This window comes from Pomacea canaliculata, linkage group LG2, assembly GCF_003073045.1.
Source record: "Pomacea canaliculata isolate SZHN2017 linkage group LG2, ASM307304v1, whole genome shotgun sequence".
NCBI lineage: Eukaryota > Metazoa > Mollusca > Gastropoda > Architaenioglossa > Ampullariidae > Pomacea > Pomacea canaliculata.
The window spans coordinates 41,015,054-41,036,042 of NC_037591.1; the positions used below are offsets into that span (position 1 = coordinate 41,015,054).

At 39.9% G+C, this 20,989-nt stretch overlaps 2 protein-coding genes across 7 annotated transcripts in view; one reads left to right on the forward strand and one right to left on the reverse strand.

The window, feature by feature from the left end:
• LOC112556884 overlaps positions 1-20,982 on the forward strand; it is a 31,273-nt gene extending 10,291 nt beyond the window's left edge. For 3 of the 6 annotated variants that reach the window (XM_025226304.1, XM_025226306.1, XM_025226305.1), the window contains 11 exons: positions 1,028-1,285; positions 1,861-1,995; positions 2,310-2,462; positions 5,355-5,612; positions 6,179-6,313; positions 6,606-6,758; positions 9,062-9,319; positions 10,104-10,222; positions 10,904-11,000; positions 12,816-12,980; positions 16,492-17,575. In XM_025226304.1, the coding sequence (XP_025082089.1) occupies positions 1,028-1,285; positions 1,861-1,995; positions 2,310-2,462; positions 5,355-5,612; positions 6,179-6,313; positions 6,606-6,758; positions 9,062-9,319; positions 10,104-10,222; positions 10,904-11,000; positions 12,816-12,980; positions 16,492-16,685 (1,925 nt within the window). In that variant the 3' untranslated portion in view covers positions 16,686-17,575. Of the gene's footprint in view, positions 1-1,027; positions 1,286-1,860; positions 1,996-2,309; positions 2,463-5,354; positions 5,613-6,178; positions 6,314-6,605; positions 6,759-9,061; positions 9,320-10,103; positions 10,223-10,903; positions 11,001-12,815; positions 12,981-16,491; positions 17,576-20,130 lie in introns of those variants that run through there. The other 3 variants (XR_003097849.1, XM_025226307.1, XM_025226308.1) reach the window with 3 other exon arrangements.
• Positions 1-20,989, reverse strand: part of LOC112556882 (low-density lipoprotein receptor-related protein 4-like) — a 454,098-nt gene that overhangs the window by 316,007 nt on the left and 117,102 nt on the right. The gene's annotated exons all lie outside the window — the stretch shown is intronic.

Sequence of the window (20,989 nt, forward strand, 5' to 3'; positions counted from 1 at the left end):
ATGGACTTATATAATCGCTCATGTGGTAATTAACTTTTGATAGCTGTTTGAACTCTTTTATTCTACTGCTATGCGCACCTATCCATCATTGAATCTTTTCAGTTTACACTGAAGACACACCTCATCCTTGAGCAATACTAAGACAGTCCACATCATGCTTGTCCTTTTTTCAACCACTCTTTTCTCCACTTTTACCCTTTTTTACTTTTTCCCTCCTCGTCCTCCTCTGCTAAATACCGACACTCTTAGCTCTTGTTCTCTGACTTCTTGCGTTTCGTACATTTGTTTTTCTGAGTCATCATTCATCATTCTGTTCCTTTGCTGTCCGTGTCTTCTTCTGTCAATCGCTAAGACCATGCCACTTTGAAGCGGGAGTGTGAGCTATGCAAATACACATTTATTATTATTGATTCTTCATTCAGCTATCTTGAAACTTATGTTTATCTATCTTGGCACTCCATGCATACAATTGTACCTGCATAAATATTGAATTACAAGTGATTTATGTAAATCAGAAAGAAGTATCGTGACATTTTTAAAGTTTTAAGTTCAAATACAACGATCTAGAAATATATAGAACTTGGAGAGTGGATATCTGATCTCACATCTCATATTTATAAAGAGAATGCGATCTGTGAAAATACACTGCCATTTGTGGGAAAATGTATTCTCATCGTAATCATAGATAAGTGCTTAGACCTCTTCAGCACGCCCTGCAGCTCTGAATTCTGAGAAAAAGACATCCAGGACTCTAGCATCAGGAACTGTGGACTGACAAAACTGGTAGAGTACAGCAAACCCGCTTTATACTTATTGTAAAACTAGTGTGTGACAGGCACGCTCCTCGCAAGACAACAGTAAAGAATTACAAATATACAACTACGTACCGCGCATTCTCCTGGGAACGTTTAAGTAATAGAATAACCTTTCGGGAAAAGTTCAGATAACTTGCTTTTAGCCAACCTTGTTCAAAATGTTTTGCATCATGTTCAGTTATGTCTCTTTCTCTCTTTCTATGCTGTGCCAGCCACTGGAGGTCAATGTCGGTTTCATAATGTCACCGCTCGTGACGCTCCCTCAGACTGGTCTCCTAAGACGAGTAAAGGCTGGACACACTACCAGAGATCCTGCAACTCCACTTTTGCCTCAGCTGATAACTGGTACAACTTACTGTGTAATAGCAGGATCAACTGTCCAGACCCGAACAGCGACTGCTTGTCAGGCAGATGCTTCTGTCAATTAGGCTTCAACTATAATGAAGCCCTGAAGAAATGTGTTGTTACAAGTAAGTGAGAAGCTGTAGAATTATGAGTAGTACTCATCTTGTCCCCAAACGTTGTATACTGTCATTTTGTCTGTTTCTTTCAGTCAAGATACTCTAGTAAGTTATTTAAAATAATTATGTTCATCAAACAACTGTCAGATCAATGTTTTTTTCTAATATTTCGGATTTAAAAAGTGTAGCGTTTATTGTTTATTCATGTGAGTGAGCTAACGGTTTTCTTCCTTTCTAATAATTGTAAGATAGCAATTAACCTAAGATACATTGGTTTAAGGGTTAATACACTAGTGCACAACAGAGGGGAATGTATCGATGAAGAACATTGCAGCTGCCACTACCCCATATCTTTGTTGTCGAGACGACGTGAAAGTCGTTACTAACTGTCACTTTATTACTTCATAAACAAAACTGATTGTAAAGGTTAGAGGAGGAAGTGGCTATAAAGATGAGGAGGCAGAAGGGACATTAAGGAGGAGGAATAAGAATATGTACACATGGCAGTCAGATTTTTGTGGACATAGAGATTGAATTGTTTGTAGCTAGTGTTACCAGCGGTCACAAGTTTGACTGTCTTGTAGGCGTGCTAAAGACCTGGCACAATACAAGCTGCGGGACAGACGACGACTGCGATGCGCTCCACGCCGTGTGCTACAAACACCTGTGTCGGTGTGACCCCGGGTACTACTACACCACAAACGATACGTGTACTAGCAGTGAGTAGACAATGGTTCTGTGTGGTATGCTTGACCGAAGAAACTCGACTATGTTCTCGGCTTGTTACAGTTAGGGACGGAAGATCTTATATATGATCAGCGCATTATTAAAGAAATAAATTGTAAAACGGTATAGCGCATTTAGATAGACTGAATGAAAGGCAGAAAAAATGAAAGGAAACACGTGGGTCGAAAAAAGTTAGAAAATCGTTTACTTGGTTGTGGATGTTTTTCGAAATGTGTCAAAATGTAGAACAATGAACTTGAACTTAAAAGGTATGTAAATAATTGCTTACCACAGTTGTTTATATTAGCATGCAGCAGAGGCGAGTTGCAGGACAGTTTTACAGAGTATCCTGACAGCGCTCTACGTGGAAACCACCTTGCTAGCTCGGATGGAGTCAGTGTGGAAGACTGCAAGGGCAGGTGCCAGGCTGACAATCGTTGCCTCACCTTTGATTTCAAAGGTGTGTATGGGGAAAAAGCCTTGAAACATTGGTATACTAACATGATCTTAGAGATGGAAGGTTACTGTGTACTCTAGAACTGCTAAAGTCTGCTTCACGTGTTCTGCCCTGTTCTATTAATAGCGCTTTATCATGAAAATCAGCGGAAATCCTGTAAAAAATTGCAAGAATGTTGAAATATTTAGTTTCTATATATTTTTACCATTTCTAAGGGTCTACATAATAAATACTATGAAAAACAGTTTCAGAGTATACTTAAACCGCCATAATCTACAAACATTTTTTTAAGCAAAAGTTTAATAATAGATTTAGTTGTGTTAAAACAAAGTGTGTGAAATTGCATGAATTATATCAAAGCTCATGTGCTAAATAACTTTTGATGGTAGTTTGTTTTCTTTATGAAGAAAGTGTAAAGGTAAAATCACACTAAACCGACGACTATTGAGGTACTACTGCAGTGGAGTGTGAATGTACTACACCTCACATAAAGAGATAAACTCCTGTATTTACTAGAGACTTCCACTTTAATTATGACTGAATAAAAGTAAGAAATGGAAGAATAACTCAATTGTCCACCAATCAACTTGTTTTCTTTAATGTACTTGCCTAAAATGATGTTAAAACATTTGCAAGTGCATAAAGAAATAAAGAACGATGGTATGAACCGATGCCAATATAAATTGCTACCTGCTTCACAGTCTGTGGTACTCAGCCCTGCACACAATGACTTACTTTGACTTCTTAAGGTCACGGAATGTTTACTTCGTGTGCAGCTAAACAATGCAGCTCTTCTATTCTACTTCCGCACCTGTCCATCATTGAATCTTTTCAATGGCGCTTTCCACAGATGACGTCACAATCTAGCCGCGCAAGGGCTTCTGGGAATGCAAAACAGACAAATATATTCCCCGCATGTACTACACTAGCGTTTGTAGCGAGTGCGTTGCTGTGCAGTTTATTGTTCCAAAAAACAAAACGTGAGCGTGTAAAAAATACAGTTTAAAATTGGAAAAATGCAAATGAAGGCGGTGGTTTTAACGGAGAAAGACGTACGAAATGTGTACAAAATGTCAAACTGCTCGGGAAATAGTCCAACTAAAAACTTTGTATTCTTCCTGTCTTTAAAAACAAAGTCTGGGTCCATCCTGTTGGTAACTTCAGGTTCACTTCGATAATTTTTCACTGCAGCAGCGTTTCTCATGATCATAGTTTCGCTTTTAGCTCCAAGCATGTACTGATCATAAGATGTTTGTGTAGCTTTGTGGTTTGGGCTAGCCGACTTACATTCAGCAGATGCACTCTCAGCCTGCGTCTTCAAAAATTGTGTTGTCACTTTGTTCTGTGGATTCTGGAAATGATGAGTTTTCTTTGCGAAGCTTTTTTCTCCCACGTTCACGTTGATAATGTGCAGGTTGGTCGCCACGTTGCGCTGGAGCCTTCCTGTTACGTCCCTGTCGCTTTTGTGTCCTCGTCTGTAAGCGTCGCTAATATTGGTTCGTCGTTCTCACATGTTGGGCCTTTTCCACCAAGAAAATGCAGAGAGCAGATATATGTGTTCCTGGTTATTTTCTCCACATTTTGGAAATCAGATCGCCCACATAAAAACTGCCAGCGCTTTGCTTTCTCAGTCTTTAACTTGCCCTGTTGTCTTTCCCACTGCATGGGTCATGTTGTCACTGGTCTTACCAGGCTTTGGAAATGGAATCAAAAAACGTCTCCCCCGGCAATCGCTCTGGATATCTGGAGTCCGACTTACATAAACCCCAACAGCAGTGTTTGGTTCCTCCAGTTTTCAGCCTTGTTTCAGAGATTAATAGCAAAAATGTCGCTTTTTGTCAGTCGCCGTAGCGTAGAATACACAGAACAACGTGCAGTGTTTGTATGGAAAACAATCCCATGATGCTCTGCTGCGTGACGTCACAATCTATTTTTAGTAACCCGAGAAAGCGCTATTTGCACTGCAGACACACCTCATCCTTCAGCACTACTAACACAGTCCACATCATGCTTGTCTATTTTCAACCACTCCTTTCTCCACTTTCTTCCGTTGATTGCTTCTTGCCTACTCGACTTCTTCTGCTGAATCCCGACACTCTTTCTTGTTGTTGTCTGATTTCCCTTTCGTTTCGTACATTTGTTTTTATGAGTCATCAGTCATCTTCATCATTCTGTTCCTTTACTGTCCGTGTCTCCTTCTTCTGTCAATCGCTAAGACCACGCTACTTAGGTACGTGAATATGAGCTATGCAAATCACACATTTATTATTAGTTATGCTTTCTAATGCCATCTTCAACTATATCTATCTTGGCACTCCATGCATATAGTTGTTCTTGCATGAACATTGAATGAAAAGTAGTTTATGTAAACTAGAAACAAGTATCCTAACTGCTTAAAGACTTTAACTCAAATACAACGATCTAGAAATATATAGAACTTGGATAGTGTGTAACTTGTCACACTTATCTCATATTTCTAAAGGCAATGCTATTTAGGAAACTACACTGTCATTTGTGGGAATGTGTGGTCTCATCGCTAATCTTTAATAAGTGCCCAGACCTCCTCAGCACGCCCTGCCACTGTGGACACTGAGAAAAAGACACCCAGGACTCTAGCATCAGGACTATTCAATGACAAAACTGGTGGAGTACAGCAGGAATGGAAGAAAAAAACCAGCTTTATAATTTTTGTAAAACTAGTGTGTGACAGGCACGCTCCTGGCAACAAAAGTACAGAATTACAAATATACAACTACGTACCGCGCCTATTGCTGAAAACCTTTAAGGAATAGAATAACCTTTCGGTAAATGTTCAGATAACTTCCTTTCATTCTTCTTTATTAAAATGTTTTGCATCATGTTCACTTATATATCTCTCTCTACCTCTTGTGCCAGCCCATGGAGGTCTCTGTCGACTTCATAATGTGACAGCTCATGAGTCTCTTTCACACTGGTATCCTAACACGAGTAAAAGCTGGACCCACTACCAGAGATCATGCAAGTCTACTTTTGCCTCAAACCGTACATGGTACAACTTACTGTGTAACAGCGGGATCGATTGTCCAGACCCAAACAGCGATTGCTTGTCAGGGAGATGCTTCTGTCATTCAGGCTTTAAGTTCAATGATGCCATGAAGAAATGTGTTGTTACAAGTAAGTGAGAAGTAGCAGAATTATGAGTAGTTCTCATCTTGTCACCAAACGTTGTATACCGTCAGTTTGTTTCTTACAGTCAAGATACTCTAGTAAGTTGTTTAAAGTAATTATTTACATCAAACAACTGTCATCTCAATGTGTACATAATATTTCGGATTAAAAAAAGTTTAGCATTCAGTGTTTATTCTTGTCCACGAGCTAACGGTTTTCTTCCTTTCTAATAATTGTAAGATGGCGATTAACCTAAGATACATTGGTTTAATGGTTAATGTACTGGTGCACCACAAAGGGGGATGTATCACTGAAAAACATTGCCGCTGCCACTACCACATATTTTTGTTGTCGAGACGACGTGAAAGTTATTACTGTCACTTAACTACTTGAGAAAAAAAACTGAATGTAAAAGTTAGAGGAGGAAGTGGCATTGAAGATGAGGAGGCAGAAGGGACATTAAGGAGGAGGAATAAGAATATGTACACATGGCAGTCAGATTTGTGTGGACATAGAGCTAGAATTGTTTGTGGCTAGTGTTACCTGTGGTCACAAGTTTGACTGTCTTGTAGGCGTGCTAAAGACCTGGCACAATACAAGGTGCGGGACAGACAAGGACTGCGATGCGCCCCAGGTCGTGTGCTACAAACACCTGTGTCGGTGTGACCCCGGGTACTACTACACCACAAACGATACGTGTACTAGCAGTGAGTAGAAAATGGTTCTGTGTGGTATGCTTGACCTCAACAAACTTGACTTTGTTCTCGGCTTGTTAAAGTTAGGGACGAAAGAGCTTTTATATGATTATCACATTTTTAAAGAAATAAATTGTAAAACAATATGGCCGCATTTAGATAGACTGAATGAAAGGTAGAAAAAAATGAAAGGAAACACGTGGCTTGGTTGTGGATGTTTTTCGAAATGTGTCAAAACGTGGAACAATGAACTTTAACTTAAAAGGTATGTAAAAAAATTGTTTACCACAGTTGTTTATATTAGCATGCAGCACAAGCGAGTTGCAGAGCAACTTTACAGAGTATCCAGACAGCGCTATACGTGGAAACCACCTTGCTAGCTCGGATGGAGTCAGTGTGGACATCTGCAAGGGCAGGTGCCTGGCTGACAATCGTTGCTTCACCTTTGATTTCAAAGGTGTGTATGGGGAAAAAGCCTTGAAACACTGGTATACTAACATGATCTTAGAGATGGAAGGTTACTGTGTACTCTAGAACTGCTAAAGTCTGCTTCACGTGTTCTGCTCTGTTCTATTAATAGCGCTTTATCATGAAAATCAGCGGAAATCCTGTAAAAAATTTCAACAATGTTGAAGTATTTAATCTCTATATATTTTTACCATTTCTAGACGCCTACATAATAAATACTATGAAAAACAGTTTCAGAGTATACTTAACGCGCCATAATCTACAAACATTTTTTAAGCAAAGTGTTAATAATATTTAGTCGTGATAAAACAAAGTGTGTGAAATTGCATGAATTATAACAAAGCTCATGTGCTAAGTAACTTTTGATAGTTGTTTGCTTTCTTTAGGAAGAAAATGTAAAGGTAAAATCACAGTAAACCCACGACTTTTGAGTTACTACTGCAGTGGAGTGTGAATGTACTACACCTCACATAAAGAGAAAAACTCCTGTATTTACTAGAGGCTTACTCTTTAATTATGACCGAATAAAAGTAAGAAATGGAAGAATATCTCAATCGTCCACCAATTTCTTTGATGTAGTGGCCTGCAATGATGTTCAAACATTTGCAAGTGCATAAAGAAATAAATAACAATGGTATGAACTGATGCTAATATAAATTGCTACCTGCACAGTTTGTGGCACTCAGCCCTGCACACAATGACTTTGACTTCTTCAGGTCACTGAATGTTTACTTCGCGTGCAGCTAAACAATGCAACTCTTCTATTCTACTTATTTGCGCAGTTATTCATCATTGAATCTTTTCAATTTGCACTGCAGGCACACCTCATCCTTGAGCAATACTAACAAAGTCCACATTATGCTTGTTTTTTTTCAACCACTCCTTTCTACACCTTTTTCCGTTTATTACTTCTTCCCTCCTCGTGCTCCTCTGCTGACTACCGACACTTGTAGTTCTTGTTCTCTGATTTCTCCTTTCGTTTCGTACATCTGTTTTTATGAGTCATCAGTCATCTTCATCATTCTGTTCCTTTACTGTCCGTGTCTCCTTTTTCTGTCAATCGCTAAGACCACGCTACTTAGGAGCGTTATGAGCTATGCAAATCACACATTTATTATTATTTATTCTTACTTAATTCATCTTGAACTAACGTTTGTCTATCTTGGCACTCCTTGCATATAGTTGTTCCCTTATGAACATTGAATGAAAAGTGGTTTATGTAAACAAGAAACAAGTCTCGTAACTACTTAAAGTCTTTAACTTAAATACAACGATCTAGAAATATATAGAACTTGGATAGTGTGTAACTTGTCACACTTATCTGATATTTATAAAGAGAACTCTATTAAGGAAATTACACATTTTTGGTGTAACCGAGTGTTTGGGGGTTGTATGGTGACGACAACAGTCCTTGCTCAACCAAAAGGCAGGAACTGTCAGAGGGTGTGCGAACCTTTATTACACCTGCTTGTACAATGGCCACGGCTGTCACATCGCCAGAAGCGCTAAAAGTCCGGCTGTCACCTACTGTCACATGTCTGCACTCTCTCTGTTCAGCCGACGTCTCTTCTGCCCGTTTCGTCTCAGCTCTGCCCTCATATACTAACTCGGCGACGGGGTAAACTTTGCGATCGCATGCATCAGCACCTTTCTCGCATGCGTCAGCACTTCCGCCAAAACCTAACAAGTGCCGGACTACCGGTCCTCTACATCCCCGCCGACTCTTTCTCTAACAGCGTCCTCGCTGATGAGCTTTAGCTAGCAATACTAAGGCTGATATACAAGCTCGCCTTATTATGCCTGCCACGGGGGACGGACACGTGTCTTAATATTTTAAATAAAAATAAAAAAATCTGTTGCTGCTGAGGCACTTCCGCCAAAACCTAACAATCGCCGGAATACCGGCCCTCTACAGTGGGAAAATGTATTCTCATCGCTAATCGTAGATAAGTGTCTCGACCTCCTCAGCACGCCCTGCCGCTGTGGACACTGAGAAAAAGACACCCAGGACTCTAGCATCAGGACTATGCAATGACAAAACTGGTGGAGTACAGCAGGAATAGAAGGAAAAAACCAGCTTTATAATTATTGTAAAACTAGTGTGTGACAGGCACGCTCGTAGCAACAAAAGTACAGAATTACAAATATACAACTACGTACTGCTCCTTTTGCTGAAAACCTTTAAGTAATTGGATGACCTTTTGGGAAATGTTCAGATAACTTGCTTTCAGTCTTCTTTGTGTAAAATGTTTTGCTTCATGTTCAGTTATTTCTCTCTTCCTCCCGTGCCAGCCCATGGAGGTCTCTGTCAGCTTCATAATGTGACAGCTCGTGAGTCTCCCTCACACTGGTATCCTAAGACGAGTAAAGGCTGGAAACACTACCAGAGATCCTGCAAGTCCACATTCGCCTCACACCGTACATGGTACAACTTACTGTGTAACAGCGGGATCGATTGTCCAGACCCAAACAGCGACTGTTTCTCAGGGAGATGCAGGTGTCATTCAGGCTTCAAGTTCAATGAAGCCATGAAGATGTGTGATATGACATGTAAGTTAGAAGCAGTAGAATTATGAGTAGTACTCACCTTGTCCCTATATGTTGTATACCGTCAGTTTGTCTTTTTCTTACATTAAAGATACTCTAGTAAGTTGTTTAAAGTAATTATTTTCATCGAACAACTGTCATCTCAATTTTTACATAATATTTCGGATTTAAAAAGTGTAGCATTCAATGTTTATTCATGTGCACGAGCTAACGGTTGTCTTCCTTTCTAATAATTGTAAGATAGCAATTAACCTAAGATACATTGGTTTAATGCTTAATACACTAGTGCACCACAGAGGGGAATGTATCGATGAAGATTATTGCAGATGCCACTACTCCATATCTTTGTTGTCGAGACGACGTGAAAGTCGTTACTAACTGTCACTTTATTACTTGTGAAAAAAACTGAATGTAAAGGTTCGAGGAGGAAGGGGCCTTGAAGATGAGGAGGCAGAAGTGACATTAAAGCAGCGGAGAAATAAGAATATGTACACATGTCATTCAGATTTTTGTAGACATAGAGCTAGAATTATGGGATGCCCTGTGTTACCGGTGATCAGCAAGTAGGATTGTCTCCTATCAGAGCAGTCTGAACTGTGTACTGCATGCACATATAAACAGTTTGCCCTAGGGACTCAGTCTTTTCCTTGACTATTGTATGAGTATCTATTAAAGTTGTCATGATTATTAGTACTTGTCCTCGATTGTTCCCGTCAATGTACGAAGTTCCACTGCGCCTTTTATAACAGTTCCTTACGAGCGGAATGATTTGTTTGTGTAAAAATAGGGAAATGTGAAGACTGGCAGGACAAAAATGCCAAGAGTGGTGTCTACACCATTTATCTATTCAGTAATGAACGTATAAAAGTGTGGTGCGATATGGAGTCTGGCGGCGGCGGCTGGCTGGTAAGTGTGGTCGTGTTTGTCAGTGTGTATGAATCAGGTAGCATCTGTCCTGCACACCACTTATACCCAGTCACATACAGCTCATAGTATCAACTAATAATTTGTATTTGATATTTTTCTACATTTTCTACACAAAACAGGATAGTATGCTTCTGTTTCCAACTGTTTGTCTATCTCGCTGGTAGACTCCGTGGGTTGAAGGTGGTTCTAGACAGGCCTACATTTAGTGTTTCAGTGTGCATGTGTCGGTTATTTGTAGTCTCATCCTTTATCCTCTTGCATCCATTCCTGCTTCATGATCAGAAACTGTAGGTTTGATAAGGAGTTGAAAAAAGTGCTATTTGTAATCGCGGCGTGCATGAGGCATTTGTTATGTTTATTATGTTCCCATATAACTGATCTCAGCCACTTGATGCCACACATTTACAGCCAGGGAGCTGTACATTATATTCACATGACTGTCACTATATACTATTATACCACGTTCACAGAGTTTATCGTAACCGTGAAGTGTTGACATTATAATCATGATCACAGCTAATAAAAGTTGTAAGCTGTTATATTTTGTCAATTACGACTCATCCTTTGTCATCTCATTAAACTGTAATTAGTGTTGAATCCTGTCGAGCATGCTGCACTTTGGTACTATAGTAACGACCTGTGAACTTGTGTGATGTGCAGGTGTTCCAGAGACGTCACGACTACTCAGTTGAGTTCAACCGTAACTGGACGGCATATGAATCCGGTTTTGGTGACCTCTCTGGAGATTTCTGGCTGGGTAAGATATTGGACATATCTCTTTCATTCTCTTGCATTGCTCCCTCCTCCTGCATACTTGTAACCTCAACATTTGCTTTTACATTTAAAGTCAGGCTGTAATCAGCTATTCTGTTTCATTGTGTTGTTTGTGTGATGTTTACAGCTTAATACAAAGGTTGCTGTTTCTGTTGTTCTATTATATTTTTGTTCGACGATACATATTGCTCACTATTTTGTGTACTATTTCCTTAGCATGCTTTGTTTGCTGTGATTATGATGATACTAGCAATGGAATGAATGGATGGCTGATGATCCTGTAGTGTCTAAGTTGCCAAAGTCTCAAAAAGAAAGAAACACGAAGGTTGCTAGGAAATACATCCCTGCGGCGTATCGTGTGGTTTGTTTTTGTTTTGTTTTATTTTTGTTTTGTTATATATATTTTTTCTTTTTTGTTTTGTTTTCTGTAGGATTGTCTGATTGCGTGGTGTGGATAGGTTCAGAACTTTATTAATGCACAGTACCTAAACAGTTCGTGCAGTTGTATTACAGTCTATAATTTTGTTTTGTTGTGAATAAGGATATAGGGTGTAAATGTCCTTCAAGCAATCTATTTATCTATATTTGTCTACATCTAGTCTGTGAAAATGGTCTTATAACCACCTGTGTCTGTGTTATGATCTTAGTTTCATACTATTTTAAAGACATATCGCTTTGTGTGTAAATAAAACTCTATGTTTCTCAGTTCGCATGTGTTTGTGTGTGTCTGTATGTGACACCTTACCACCCTAGTGTGTGTGTGTGTAGTGACACCTTACCACCCTAGTCTGTGTGTGTGTGTAGTGACACCTTACCACCCTAGTCTGTGTGTGTAGTGACACCTTACCACCCTCGTCTGTATGTGTGTGTAGTGACACCTTACCACCCTAGTCTGTATGTGTGTGTAGTGACCACCCTAGTCTGTGTGTGTTAACACCTTACCACCCTAGTGTGTGTGTGTAGTGACACCTTACCACCCTAGTCTGTGTGTGTGTGTAGTGACACCTTACCACCCTCGTCTGTATGTGTGTGTAGTGACACCTTACCACCCTAGTCTGTATGTGTGTGTAGTGACACCTTACCACCCTAGTCTGTGTGTGTGTAGTGACACCTTACCACCCTAGTCTGTATGTGTGTGTAGTGACCACCCTAGTCTGTGTGTGTTAACACCTTACCACCCTAGTGTGTGTGTGTAGTGACACCTTACCACCCTAGTCTGTGTTGCTGTCTTCTCTGTGTCATACACTAGACCGGCAAACTCTCCTTTTCCTTTTCAGGCCAGACTGCTTGACATGTTCTCCCTATCATCGCCTTGTGCCTACATCCGAAGCCTTCAAATACTTCCTTAAAACCTTTCTCTTTCAGAAATATATTTTCAAATCAGGAGTGCAGTTCTACCAGCTAATCAATTCTTCTTCTGGTGCTGGTGTTATCTGTTGTCCAATGAGGTGTTATGTTAATGTATGCTTTCTGATGCTTATCCTAATGTTTCTGTATGGTTGACTGTAGGTTTGTTTGTTATTTTTTGTATACAGCGCATTGAGCTCGTACTTACATGGAAAATACACTTTATTATTGGTAGTAATAGCACGACAACACTAAAAACTCAATATGTTTGTGACTTTCCTTTTTATCATCTGAAGTCTAGCGATAATGTCAACATTTTTATAACATCATAGGACAGGTAATGACCAGCGAGACTTCTGTGGTTCATGAGAACTCTTGAGCAAGATCAACACAAATATTTCACTGCTCGACTTATCTGTTAACATGAGATCATTGTCATGTCTTGTCTCAGGCCTGTCCACGATTTCCGGACTGACGGGTGAAGGGGGGCGCTTGAGAGTGGACCTCAAGGATACGTATGGAAAACGTTACTGGGCGGAGTACTCCACATTCGTTGTGGGCCGTCCTGAGCGGTACAAACTCAACCTGTTGAACAGCGAATACTCGGGTAACGCAGGTACGTACGTGACCACTTAACACTTAACAGGTTAGCTGGCAGGCTGTCTGTCTGGCTGGTTAAGAAATAAGTGGATCACTACATTTGTGAGTGTGTAGGTTTGCGTGCATGTGTGCGTGGGTGACAGCGCCTCCTATCGCGTGCGTTTCCTTTGATGTAACTTGAAAAAACAAGTGTAATGATCAGGAAAAAAAGATTTCCGCGGGTTTCTTTCTTGTCTGGGATTTTTTGTGTGTGTGTGTGTGTGTGCGTTGTTAGGAGCTTCTGACCGTTTTCTTCTGGGCTGTATTGTAAAGTTCTGACCAGACTTGTTTAAAGAGTAATTTAATTATGTACAATCATGTTCAGTGAGCTTTAGTCATTGTGTTGTTTTAATATGTTTTGAGTCTGTCAGGCTTTGACTGCATGCAAATTATTAATTGTGCAATGTCACCTGCCACGACGAAATGAGTCAAGTCGGAAATATGAGATTCTACAAATTGGATATTTTCGAAGTGTACAGGGTTTAGCCTCTTTATTTGATAAAAAGTTATTCTTCTAGTCCTAAATTTGAGTTATAAATATTAGAAGCGTGGAAGTACGGTGGTCGCCTCATTGAGAAAAGTGGGTTCAAAGATTTTCAGCAAACCCACCATGTTTTTCCTTTGCATCGGATACTTTTAATTGTTGAGACTGTGCTAAATTTTGCATGATGATAAAATACGGCGCGCTATACCATTTCAGGTAATAAAAAGTACATAGATGTGAATATGTGCGTGCTTTGAGAACCTTGACCTGTTAGCAAAATAAACAGAAATGGAAGACAACTGTTACTGCGATCTACTCAGCATGCACACTCACATTAACAGCAGAATACTCAAACATTATCTATTAGTGTGCTAAAAATAAGCAGGGAAATTAGAACAAAATCAAGAAAACTGCATGGTTGACATACCGGAATACTAGGAGAAGTGGCAAAACTTTCAATAAGAGTCAGACTGCACTCAGTTGACCGGAACCACCATCCAGGGCCTGGAGTACCAGACTGCTCTGTGCGACTTAAGACTCATTTCGTCATGGCAGGTGGCGAATATTTTATCAGTATTGTGAACTTCATTTGTTTGGCTTTTAGATTTTAGAAAACTTATTTTTTGTGTCCTGAAATTGGTCTGTTTTGAGAGACTACAGGACAATGGGAATAGCGAGTCACATGCAGTAGTTGGGTAATGACAGCTACAATATCTTTATTACGATGATGACCATGATGTATCTCTTTCTCTGGTGTCCTCTCCACTGTAGCAGAGATTATGTCCCATGTCGTTTGTTGTCTCCCCAAGTCACGACCGTTGACCTGTGCCAGTCCCACAATGCCACACCAGTACCGTTCTAACATATGGAAGAAACCTTTCATCATTGCCGCTCTGTGTTTTTCACACTTTGACCTACAGGGCAGTGGGACCTTTCACCTTTGGCTTGGGTGGTGGTGGAATTAGAAAGTCTGATATCTTTCTCTAGTTTCCTCAAGTTAGGTGACGGAGGGCTCGTGTTGTCACGTGATGTCAAAGGTCGGGTGTGGAAGCGACAACTTAAGACCCCTATGGCTGATAAGTGTGGTTTAAAACTATCCAACATCAATATAACAACAGAACACATACAAGTACATCCAAGAAATGCTTGGCATGTTGTTACAAGTTAATTGCGCAATTGCAATAAACAATAAACAAAATATTTCTCTTTAGTATCACATTATTCATGCTGCTGACACACCGCGTGTTCTTATACCGTGTATACAGACATCTTTTGTGGTACAAACTTTTAGAACTAGCACATGTGACATGAATAATACCTTTGCTATTTATGTCACTCTCCTTTAGTATACGCAAAGTAAGAGATTAGTGTGTACACTCTATTTAGCTTATACTAAGTAAGAATTTAGTGTGCAGACTATAAAGCATATTCTAAGTAAGAGATTAGTGTGTACCCTTTGGTTTGAAAGCCATTATTTGGTTGATGTCTTTGTACATTTGTTACACTTGGCAATAAATATCAGATCCAGAAATATTAGCAATTAAAATGAAGCATGAAAAGAAAGAGACAAGCAGAGAGACCGTTGGAAGCCCAGTATTTTCTCTCCTGTTTCATGTCCGACTTGATTGAAGTCATTTAAGGTCATCTCTTGTTGGTATCCTAGTGCCTGGAACCTGTTCTTTACTTCCATGGCAAAGGGCCGTTTGGTGGCTGGATCTTTCACTTTGCCGGAGTCCACTCTCTGCTTCAGGGAAACTGTGGCTATCACAAGAGTGTGGTCATTGGCAATGTCTGCTCCTCTGTAGGCTCTGACATATTGAAGTGAGCTCCTAATCTTCGGTTGATGATGACATGGTTTATCTGGTTCTTTGTGATCCCTTCTGGTGATGTCCACGTTGCCTTGTGGATGTCTTTGGGTAGGAAGAGTGTGCCACCAATCAGTAGGTTGTTTACTTCACAAAAGTCTGCCAGTCTCTCTCCATTCTCATTGATGGTTCCAATTCCATGCTTGCCCATGACATGCTGATCGTAAAAGTATCCTTGTCTTCTGCCTCGGAGTCTTCTGTTGGTGCATAGGAAGCTATCACTGTCAGCTTGGTGTACTTTGAATGGAATCTTGCTCTCAAAATCCTGAGTCCATAATGTGGATATATATATATATATTCCAGCAGTGCATTTTCAGTTTTCTTGTTGAGTAGTGCCACTCCTTCAGAGTGCTGAGCGTCTGATCTTCCTGAGAACAAGATGGTATGTCCTGACGCTAGTCTCCTCTTTCCCGTGCCGGTCCATCTGACCGCATTGACTTCCAGGATGTCCAAGTTGTAGTTGTCAAACTCCTTGACTAGTTGGAGCATCCTGCCAGTCTGGTACAAGGTCTGGACGTTCCAGCACCCTACCCTCAACTTATGCCTCGGCTTCAGTAAATCCACTGTCAGGGCGCCAGCTCCCTCTCGGGTTTGGCTGTCATCCTTCATAAGTCCAGTCTCCTGGTGTGCTTCATTACCTTCGCCATCTGTGACGAGTTCTCTGGTTTTAGTTTCTGTAGCAGGCTTTTTTTTTACATTGTGGGGTTGTTAGCCCTACCACAACCTATTTTACCTCTAGCTGAGGTGTCCACCTTAGTCGCCCCTTACGACACGCGTAGCTGGATGGAAGGGACCCTATTCTTACAATTCTCGCTTGGCAAGCATACCCCGGGGTCCCACTGGGGAGAGTTAGTTATACTCATTCATTTTTACATATTTTAGCTGAGGCATTCTTCTGTTTAAAAACTGTTTTCTTCACTCTAATGTTCTTGATGATATGCTGGGTTAAGCATCATTAGAAATTAAAAAAAACAACTTTGTATTTGTGTTGCGCTGTGTTTGGCTTTGTTATGATGAACAACACAGAAATAACACATTTAATAATAAGTTTCTATAGATGTTTTGTAGTCATAATATATTTGTGCTTAGGACTTTGTGTGTCTGATAGTATACAATTGTGTGTGTTTGTGTGTTTACAGGAGATTGCTTGAGATCTAGTGACGGTTACATCTTTTCAACCTATGACCGAGACGAGTACGGGTGTGGCTCTGGTACTGCAGGCGGTTGGTGGTACCCGCATGACTGTGGCACCAGTTACCTTAACAGTGCGAACATGGCTTGGGGTAACATCAGCTACGTGGCGTTCTCGGAGATGATGATGAAGCCACGGTAACACCACCTTGTCTCCTGTATCCACTGCTTACACTGCCAGTCTACTGTTCACTACAGGTTCCACTGTTGATGTGAGCTCAGTGTTCATTAATCTTTCGCAATAGTCTAGCATCTCAACCTAGTGCAGACTACTTACTGTACTTGAATTGTTTACTTTGAGTATATTGCCTAGTGATTCTTTTATACACGTGTTGTATTATTTCTTTTAGATTTGGATTTGCTTGGATAAACTAACATGTTTACAAACGTGAAATCTAAGTTTAATTAATTAATTCAGCATTTAATTGTGCCTCGGTTGTAGTAAACGTGTAATGAACAGTCGCTATACACCTGATAGTTTTTAGTAAACGTGTCATGAACAGTCGCTCTACACCTAATAGTTTATGCAGTGTTGGCAGTTTCAATTTCAAAATTATGCAAAAACACGGATACTGATTGTATCAAACACTGCTGCTCATTATTTCCTTACTGACGATGACTGAACATGACTCAGATTGCTACATTCTTTAATTGTTTGGTATTTAAAAGGGTTTAAGTTTATTTTGTATTATGTTGTGAAACTTTACCCTATCCTGGAGTTGCTTATATTTAAGCGAATATTAACATTTTCCCAAACTTATGAGCGAAGCATACTTTTCGTAAAAACAAACAGAACTATTGCGAAGAATGAACAGATATTTTTATAAAAGCAATTAAATTATAAGTAGTATTGTTGGTATTTGCCGCTTTGACTAAATGTGATAACATCACTATGTACTATTACTTCCCCTTTAAACTAATGATAACGGTAGTTGATACATCACTTCTATTACTTAATTGTACGAGACTCATAAACTATTTTAATATTTGTTCTACACAATTTGGCTTAATAAGTATTTGTCCTAAACTGAAGCGATCTCGTGTTAATTATTTGAAAGAGTGCGCATGTCCGCGGGAAGTTCGTGACACTCTGTCTGTCTGTTTCCATCTTTCGATTCCTTTATATCTTTTTCTTCACTGGTCACACACTCTTTACTCTTAAAATACAGTTTTCCAGAAAAGAATATTTCTAAAACCTGTACAACCAAACCCGTCCTTGCTTCAGTTTACTAAGGTGGGCAGTTGTTTAGTCTTTATATTTATCTGACTTCTACTTGCTTCCTCTACAAACACGTGACTTTGATACACGGGAAGAAAGAAACTCAGAGGTTCGTTAGTCGGTTCTTCCTCTGGCCACCGGGATGCTGGCCACCCTCCAAGGTGCCTGGAAGGACAGTCTTCGACAGGGTGTTGTGCCGTGTACACACGCTTCCCTTACACACTGATCACAGTTCATTAAACATGTTTGTAAACATTCACTGAGATTATAGGGCAGTTAAATAAACACATCTGTAATAAGTTAGCTTCCCTGACACACTGATGACAGTTCATTAAACATGTTTGTAAACATTCACTGAGATTACAGGGGAGTCAAATGAACAAATGTCTAATCATTTAGCAACATCACTGTGGACTTCTAGGGCACAAGAACATTCTCTAATGTTCTAAAGCAGGGAGGACTAGTGTTTAGTTGAAGGAAAGTATTTCAAACATCAGTGAAGTTGTCAAGGTGCACTCGATGTCTCAGCTTGGTATAACGCCTTCGGTTATCATTCGGAGTTTTGAAATGTGGCCCTCACTGATAACCTTTGACCTGGTTGATAATGAGTACTGTGCGTCACCTTACTGCCAATCGCAAGAGGGAAGAGGCCTGGCCTGTTACACAGAATATAATTGTGCTACCATCTGACGACTGTAGGACTTGCCAGGCTAACAAGTGCTGTCTCTTCCTGTCTTTATTGGCCTTGTGAGAGCTTTGTCAGGACTAGACGTCCTCTGAGGGTCTTTATGTCGGATGTCAAGTTGTGTCGTTGACAGGGTTTCATGGAGCGATCGCTATGTCGCGTTACACAACAGGGCGTTGAGAGATTCGTTGTCATAGACACGCTCACAGTCACACAGACACATGACAGACACACACACGGCCGACTCGAGCAACGAAGCCAGTCTCTCCTCAGTCAACAGATAAACACGCACACGTAGGGACAGTACAAAATACAGAGTAGAGCTATCAAGCCGCGCTGATTGGGGTCCTAACTGTTTAATTTAACCGTGGATTAAGTATTTTTTGATAATGAATAAATTACAATAAACAATGAAAAAATTAATGCTTTTTTCACAATTCTTTTTCACGTGTTGACCCGTGAGTCACCATTTGAAAGTCGTGGACTACTGGACCGCGGATTGATGGGCCCCACACTGTATATGTTTACTGGAGGTCACTAGATGTGGCCGACCAGCACAAAAGAAAAGAAAGAAAGAAAACAAGCCAATAACTAACATTAAAAATCACGCAAGCAAATATCAGCACAGAATAAACAAAACAAGTACCCGCTAAGCGCAATGTAACCCCACAGGTTAGGCGGGTAGAACATAAAGCAACCCCCTCTGTCACCTGCACTCTACAGCGCCTTTCAGACGAGGAACATAAATAAATCAAAACACAGACAACAATTTAAATTTTAAAAATATAATTTAAAAATCAAAATGAGAAACACAACACAAAACAATTCCTAATTCTCCAACCCCACAGCTCGAACACACGTTTCTTCCAACAATTTCAAAAGTATTCAATCTTCTTGCACAGTTCCTCTCAAAGTCTCACTTGAAACAGCACAATGTTTCTGCTTCTAAGATACACCATATATCAGGGGTCTCAAACCCGCGGCCCGCGGGCCGTATGCGGCCCGTGAAACATTTTTGTGCGGCCCGCGGTCACGTCCGCGGTGTATATGTATGTTGTGCTTGGTGTTTTTTATGGGAACTACAGTTTCTGCTTTTTTATTAGTGACAGAGACAACGTCAACTTATTTTAATAAACTAAACTGCCTGTGCATGTAATAAACTACACTAAATGTAATTAATAATTATAAAAACTTTATTTTAGCATTTAACTGCAGTGACAGTAGTGTTCGTAAAATTTAATGAAAAAACATTTTCTTTTCGTGGTGCGGCCCGCTGACTGGCTGTTACTTTCCACTGCGGCCCACATGCTAATATGAGTTTGAGACCCCTGCCATATATCCACATGAAAAGTACACAGTTTCCACTTCTTGAAGTTATATCCCAAAGAAAATCCCAAAGAAAATCCAAAAGTAAATCCAAATTTTGCAAACTGACGTTTACATAATAAATGTAGGCATATGCCGGTATAGGTTGGTACAAAAATTTTAACAAGTTCTTCACATAATGTAAGTTCTAAAAGTAAATTCACTCATAGGAAATTTAATATATGCTCACATTTTTACATAAATTATGCGAACATTCTTCAATGCACTTTAAAAAAAATTGTTTAGTCTCTACAACGGAATTTCCGACAAAAAGTAGAACCGTCACTAGGTGGATATTTTGTATCGTTTTTGTTGTAGAGTGATTGGGAGACGAACCACTCACTGTTTGGCCTTCACTTGAACTTCAGACTTCAGACTTCACCGTCGGCTGAGCTAAAAGCAGGAGCTTCACAACTTTTGGATGGCGATTCCACAGAAACGGACCTACTTATCATCGAAGAAATGAACTACTGTTTTTGCTAGAGTTTGAAAAAAAGAATATTTTGTAATGAACAGATGAAAGTTAGTCAAATTTATTTTTGTATTGGACTACACTTTTAAATACCGTTTAAGCAGACTTGTGAGCAGAACAAGCAGTTAACCCCTGTCCGTGTCACTTTTGCGTTGACCACACTCAGCGCCTTCATTCAGTCAGAAGTTCTTAAATGAATACACTGGTTTATTTAAATGTCAGCAGCTGATTAAAGACATACAGGTTTCAAATTTTTTTTTTACAAAAGTGTTCGCTGTCGTGAGCACCAGTTTATTTCAGAATATGGAGAAACTGTGGAGAATTCGTGTGTTTGATTATTACTTTTGCTTCTTCCTCTGTAAAATAATATAATATACTCTCTACAAATATTACACATTTCCTGCTCTTTATATGCGACGCTACTTGTATTTGTTATGTTTTTTGTGTACAGATTACATTAACATTTACTTCAGATTTTTGTTTTTGTAACATTGTTAGCATAAAATTGTTTTCTTATTTCGAACGGACGAAGTGTTGTTCTGCATAGTCATTTCTAGAAGAGTTTGGAGAAAGATTTACCCCATACCCCATGTTTGTTGAACTCTGTTTTACTTTTTCTGTATTTCAAGCCAGTGGAAAAGAGAATGTAGTTATCCTTAGTAAGGATTATTACGATGACAACGGCCCAGTACACTGTCCTCGCTT